This window comes from Nothoprocta perdicaria, unplaced genomic scaffold (assembly GCF_003342845.1).
Source record: "Nothoprocta perdicaria isolate Ctin4 unplaced genomic scaffold, notPer1 scaffold_156, whole genome shotgun sequence".
Classification (NCBI taxonomy): domain Eukaryota; kingdom Metazoa; phylum Chordata; class Aves; order Tinamiformes; family Tinamidae; genus Nothoprocta; species Nothoprocta perdicaria.
Window position 1 is genome coordinate 1010358 of NW_020454716.1, and position 6000 is coordinate 1016357.

At 33.2% G+C, this 6000-nt stretch overlaps 1 protein-coding gene across 2 annotated transcripts in view; it reads left to right on the forward strand.

Annotated features, from left to right (window-relative positions):
- FUT8 (fucosyltransferase 8) overlaps window positions 1–6000 on the forward strand; it is a 69534-nt gene that overhangs the window by 21876 nt on the left and 41658 nt on the right. For both annotated transcript variants that reach the window (XM_026035125.1, XM_026035126.1), the window contains 2 exons: window positions 5321–5436; window positions 5550–5715. In XM_026035125.1, the coding sequence (XP_025890910.1) occupies window positions 5321–5436; window positions 5550–5715 (282 nt within the window). The remainder of the gene's footprint in view (window positions 1–5320; window positions 5437–5549; window positions 5716–6000) is intronic.

Below are 6000 nucleotides of genomic sequence, written 5' to 3' on the forward strand. Positions count from 1 at the left end.
TGGAAGAGAGGGAAAGCAGGTATAATTACAAGAACTGTAGTTGTTGTTGAACCAATTTCTGACTTAAGTTTTGAAAAAATTAGCTGTAAAATTTCTGATCTGTTGTTACATGGGGATCTGACTTATTTGGGGACCATTATATTTAATTGCCTAGCATTTTCTGTTAGAATGGGTCTTTCTGACTTATCTAACTTCCTCTTTTCCTCTGACTATTTAGAAGTGCTGAATTTTCTGGGATGATGAAAATAGGAGCTGGACTGCCCTTAGTTGCATCCAGTCATCCATGAAGGCCAATATATGGTACTAAAAAGTGATCTTTCCCTTCTGAGATATGAATGTCCTTTTGTTACCAGTTTATGATGAATCTCCCTCTCCTGAAAAATAACAAAACAGCCAAAAAAAGAAAAAAAAAAAAGGCAGCCTTTTGAAAAGAAGATAATTTACAGGCACACAAAATTAACCTTCTAAAAATTGGGGAATGTCATGTCTCTGAGTGCTCTTATAAATCCTCCCGAAGCACTTTTTTTTGGGGTTATGATACTTAAATCATATTTGATATGTAATTTTTCTGCTGGTTACTTCTCTTCTATGGAGAATGCATGAGTAGAATTGAGGTTTTATAGAAGTAAGAAGTCTGTATATATTCCCCTAGTATTTATATGTTTGATTTTACAAACTAACAATGCCCTTTTTAACTCTTTTACGTAAATATATATGCATATATGTATGTAACTTATTCCCAATAATGATTGAGACTGGCTCATATTTTTGTAAGATTATTCTCAGATACATTTTTTAAGATGTATCTTTAAAGCAGTGCAAGTTGAAACGGTCCTACCTATCTTTTTGAAAACTTTCTAAATTTAACATATCTTTTTGTCCTTTAAAAATTGAGTACACTCTTTTGTGTTGCACTTCTTTGGATGACTTGTAATGAGTTCAGGCAGCTCTTCTTTCTTTAATGTATTTGGAAAGCCTAAGGTGGGAAGTTACCCGTAGGTTTTATTCTGCCTATTTGATGCTTTGTAAAAACTTTACTTGTGGGCTATAAAAAGACACAAAATGATGCAGAAGWTAACACTGAAATACCAGATGTTTTKTATTGCCTCAGTTTCAGAAATTATGTATATGATTATTGTTATGTAATGAAATCTGGAAAACTATCATACCCCCTACATGTTTATAAATAACAGTGAGGTGAACAAATTTGGGCTTATTCTTGAAGCAGCTTGGCTGTCCTTAGTGCAAAGCAGTAATAAAAAGGCATTCTTTAATATGTTGCCTACTATTCTACATTTCTACATTTCTAGTAGAATGTAATGGGCAAATTGCATAGTTCTGGTAGGAGAAAGAATTTTTTTTGCTGCAGTTTATGTAGTTACTTGAAAGAGATTTGATAGGGAGTGATAATCAAAGTATTGGATAATGTTTCACTATTTGCCTGTACTGTAACTTTACCTGAAATGTGAATTTGCTGGAAGAGTGATGATGTGACTACCGAAGGCTGTCACTTGTACGCTTAGATAATATAAAGCTTTTGCGAGGAGTAGAGCTTGAAATTATTGYTTTTGTAATTTCTGATTTTCTTATAATGAAAGTGGAAAAGATTTAGTGTATTCCTCCTCGTGTATCTTAGACTTTAATCTTTTATAATAGATTAAGGATTCATGGTTATTTGTGTACTCCTTTGTGTCCCGTTGTGAGACTGTCAAAATTTCCTCCTTTTTTTGGGACATTAGTGATGTCCTTGCCTGACAGATATGATTGGCAGTTTTGGAGACATGAATTTAAGAGCTATCTTGACAGAAATAAAGCAAGCTAAGTATACTCATATTATGCTTGTATTGCTAGAATTTAACACGTCTTCCTTGGATATAAATCAACACTGATTGTGGTTATGCTGATTTAAATAGACTAGGGAGGCTGCTCAATCTATTCGCAGGTCACCTTGAACGCTTCCTTTCAGATTTAGTTACTGAGGAGGTATGATCTTAGAAAAATGAAGTGACAACTTATATTCCTTTTGTTTGCATGTGTATGTTACGAGTTCTTAATAATCAAATACAACTTTCTTCTCATAGAGGCGTCGAAAGAAGAAAAGTAATTTATAAAGTGGATTTAGCTATTTATAAATCWTGTAGCTCTACACAAAAGCCAAAGCTAACAAAAAACACCCTCAGAAAGGCATAGATGAAAGAATGAGAAAATATTTGAGTGTGAAAATGTGGAATCTTGTATTTTTGGTTTGGAGATAAATTGGTTTAATGTTTAAGTACCTTGGAAGGTGTGCAGCTAAATTATATGCTGCCTTCAGAGATTCACCGCAGACATTGCTACCAAGCTGTTATCCATSTATGGATATGCCTGAAAGTGGTGAGAAAATAGTTTAACTGATGTGTGCGAAGTACAAAGGTTTCTTTTCGTTGTGGGTTTTTTTTTTTTCTCTCTCCCTGTCTTGGACAGTATCTAGATTACCAAAAAGGGGCAATGCCGAATAGGATTATTTATACAACATAATCTCTCTGATATATAAAGTTTGCTCCTATGAGTTTATTACGGAAAAGTCATYTATATCTCCTCCGATGTGGTAGGAAACCGCATACAAAATCACACATATGTTCTCAGAAATATAATTCAAACAAAACCACTGTTTGGTATATTACCATGGCTGCATGTATCAGGTGGTTTATAATTTTGTTTATTTTATACCCATTGTTTAATTTATAATGTTAACATAGCAAATAAGTGAAGCACATTATGTACTAGATGCTTAGTGCCATTTTCTTTGATTGTTAGTTTGAATCATAGTTTAGATTAACTTACAAATGTAAGGAGCAAGTCCGATGTCAGTAATTATTTTGATTTGAAAGCTTTATGTATATGTTTTTTGGCCAGAATTCTTATGTGTATAGGTAAGAATTGTAATGCAAAGACTTTGCCCTCAAATATTGCCTTATCTCCAACTCAGTAGATGTACTTGTAGAGGATACTAACGAACAAATTGTACTGATTGCAGAAAAGAAGGCTTTCCGTAATTTTGAGACTGAATAAAAGTGAGGCTGGCAGCAATTCCAAATCTGATGAGGCAGCAGATATAGAGAAAATAACATGAYTACAGTAAACATTTCTGAGCACGATACACTGGAACAAGTGGAATGTTAAGTGGTATATACTTTTTTCRAAAATAAATCTTAATTATCTCACATGACTGGAGTTAATGTGCTTTTTTTCTTATCATCCAAAACCRTCTTTCTGTAAAATTGTGTAATTACTACTTTAGCAGACTTCCTTATGTCCAGTGGATGTGTAGGCTGTCCTGGGATTTCTTGTAACATTTTCATGTCTTTTACCTTGTTTTCCTTCACAAATTCTACTTTTAGAGAACAGGAGCCATACAAGATAAGCCATTCCATTTTTCCTAGAAACTTTGCAGTAATTTTGTGTTTAGCTGTCCTGTCACAATCCGGATGGTGAAAATAGGTTGATAGATTGAAAATATTGTCTTTCAAACCTGTTGTTTTCAAACTACTGTAGCAATTTAGATACATTTTGGATGCCTTTTATTTTTTTTAAAGAACGATTCATATTATCTTGTAGTATGTCTCAGTATAGCATGTTAGCTTATACTTGTTGTGCACTCAGGTTGTAAAAAATTGTGGTAATTGTGATCCTTATTTGCAAGTATAGTATGTTGTGTGAGTGCATGTATCTAAATTGGAGTATTTTACCCAGTTTTGCCATGTTTGCCCCATTTGGAGCATAAAAAGGAACAGATAAACAAGCTGCTGTTGATCATTTCTTTTTTTACCGTGATAGAATAATAAGAACTTGAAAAGTCAGACAAATATTTTGCACTAATTTAAGTATATATAAGTCACTTTTAATAAGTAGCTTTAGCTCTGTTAAATTTTGACAGGGAACATTTTTTCCTCTTGTGTAGTTTTCTGTCCTCGCTCTCCCTCCTCCCCACTGAAGAAGCCCTTTGGTACTGAAACATGAAACATCTGAAACAAGTCAACTACAGCCTTCTGAACAGCATACTGAGATGTAGTTTCTACTTYAGTGTGACCATAATCCTTCCAACCACTATTTTCACTCTTCTGGAAGCATTTTGTTCTGCCAAAGATTCTCCCATATTGTGCCTTGAAATTCTGTGTGTGGAGAGGAATGGGAAGAGAGAATATGCTTTCCTTTTTATGCCATTATGATCATAATGCATGAGGGAATCACTTTAATCTTCTGCAAGAATTCTGTATTCCTTATAATCTTAGAAACTTTTCATTACCTTCTGCTTCCTCTTTTGATTTCAAAATTAATTCTTACAAAAGCTTTTTGCAAAAGGGGTGTGATTTTTAATTCTTGCATCAACCAAAAGTGTCACTTCTACATAGATGAAAGAATTTTTTTATTTTCCTTCCATTAATTTTTAATTCCTAAATCAAATGGAACATACTTTAGCAATCGCAGTTTATTAATATGTGGATTCAAGTTGAGATGTGAACAAGCCTCAAATAACACACTTGGGGCTGATCTGTGGCTCATAATTTTCAGAATGCGGATTTCTTCTATGCTTTTACCCATGGGATTTTGCAAATGGATATTACATTTGCTTGTGTTGCTTTTAGGTCAAAAAAAAAAAAAAAAAAAAAAAAAAAAAAAAAAAAGTGCAGTGAGGTGCGTGTATGCAGGAAGACTTCAGCTGCAAAGTGGAGTGCCAGAGCTGCAGCTTTGGTCCTCTAGGAATGTACAGCCAACTTGCAAAAAAAGAGTGTATTTCATGTGAGAATATAACGTTGTGCGGGATATTCCTGAATTAGGCCAATTCTGCGGGCTAGTCAGACAGGAAAAGATTATGGTAGCTCTGTTTCTTGCAGGAAAGGGGTTAAATTGCTATAAATACTATTTCATGAGTACGGCATTGTGTTGGCATTGCTTGTTAATTGTTTTATGGTATTGTCAGTGAGAGGAAGTCTTGTAAACAATACAGTTTCACTCCAGATTTTGGAACTATGTTCCATATTATTTTTCCCCCATGCAACTGAGGCGTTTAGGTCTTTATTTATGTCAATGTATTTCATTTATTCTGGTTTTAAGAGAGTACCAAGAAGGTTTATCAGCAAATCACTGTGTAACAAAACGAGGAGATCTGAACTGTTTATGAAAATAAATCGTCAATATTTGCTCTCAAAAAGAAATAAATATAATATATTAAATTATACATTATATTATATATATTATGTTTAATATAATATATATATATTTATATTATACAAATATATTATATTTATAAATGATTTAATTTCTTTTTCCTGTGCTCTAGGATACCAGATGGTCCAGTTGATCAGGGACCAGCTGCAGGAAAGGTRCATGCTTTAGAAGAACAACTTTTAAAGGCCAAAGAACAGATAGAAAACTATAAGAAGCGGACAGGAGATGGTTGGTAGATAATTCTTTTTTTCTTTAAAATAATTCTGATATTCCGTATCACAAATGTATTAATTTCTTAACAAGCAATTCTACTTTACATGCTGATTCTTTTATCTTACTAGGCGGCCTGGGAAAAGACCATGAAATACTGAGGAGGAGGATTGAAAATGGAGCTAAGGAACTTTGGTTTTTCCTCCAAAGTGAATTAAAGAAGTTGAAAAATCTGGAAGGAAGTGAACTACAAAGACGTATTGATGAATTTCTGTCTGATTTGGGTCATCAGGAAAGGTACTTGTATTAGTTGCTCCTCTATTTTTGTTGTAGGAGTTACAGATTAAGTGAACTACTAATATATTACTTGAATCTTTTAAAATGAATTACGTCTGGGTAGACTAAAATACCATTGCTAAGACATAATAATTGTTTAATTTGTGTTTATGGGATATTGAGTATATATTGAATGGGACCTTTACAGCTAAAGGTAGAATCTTCTCTCTTGATTTTTCAAGCTATATTGATCATACAATAATGTATAGCTGAAAGTAAAAAAAAAAAAAAAAAAAGAAAAAAAAA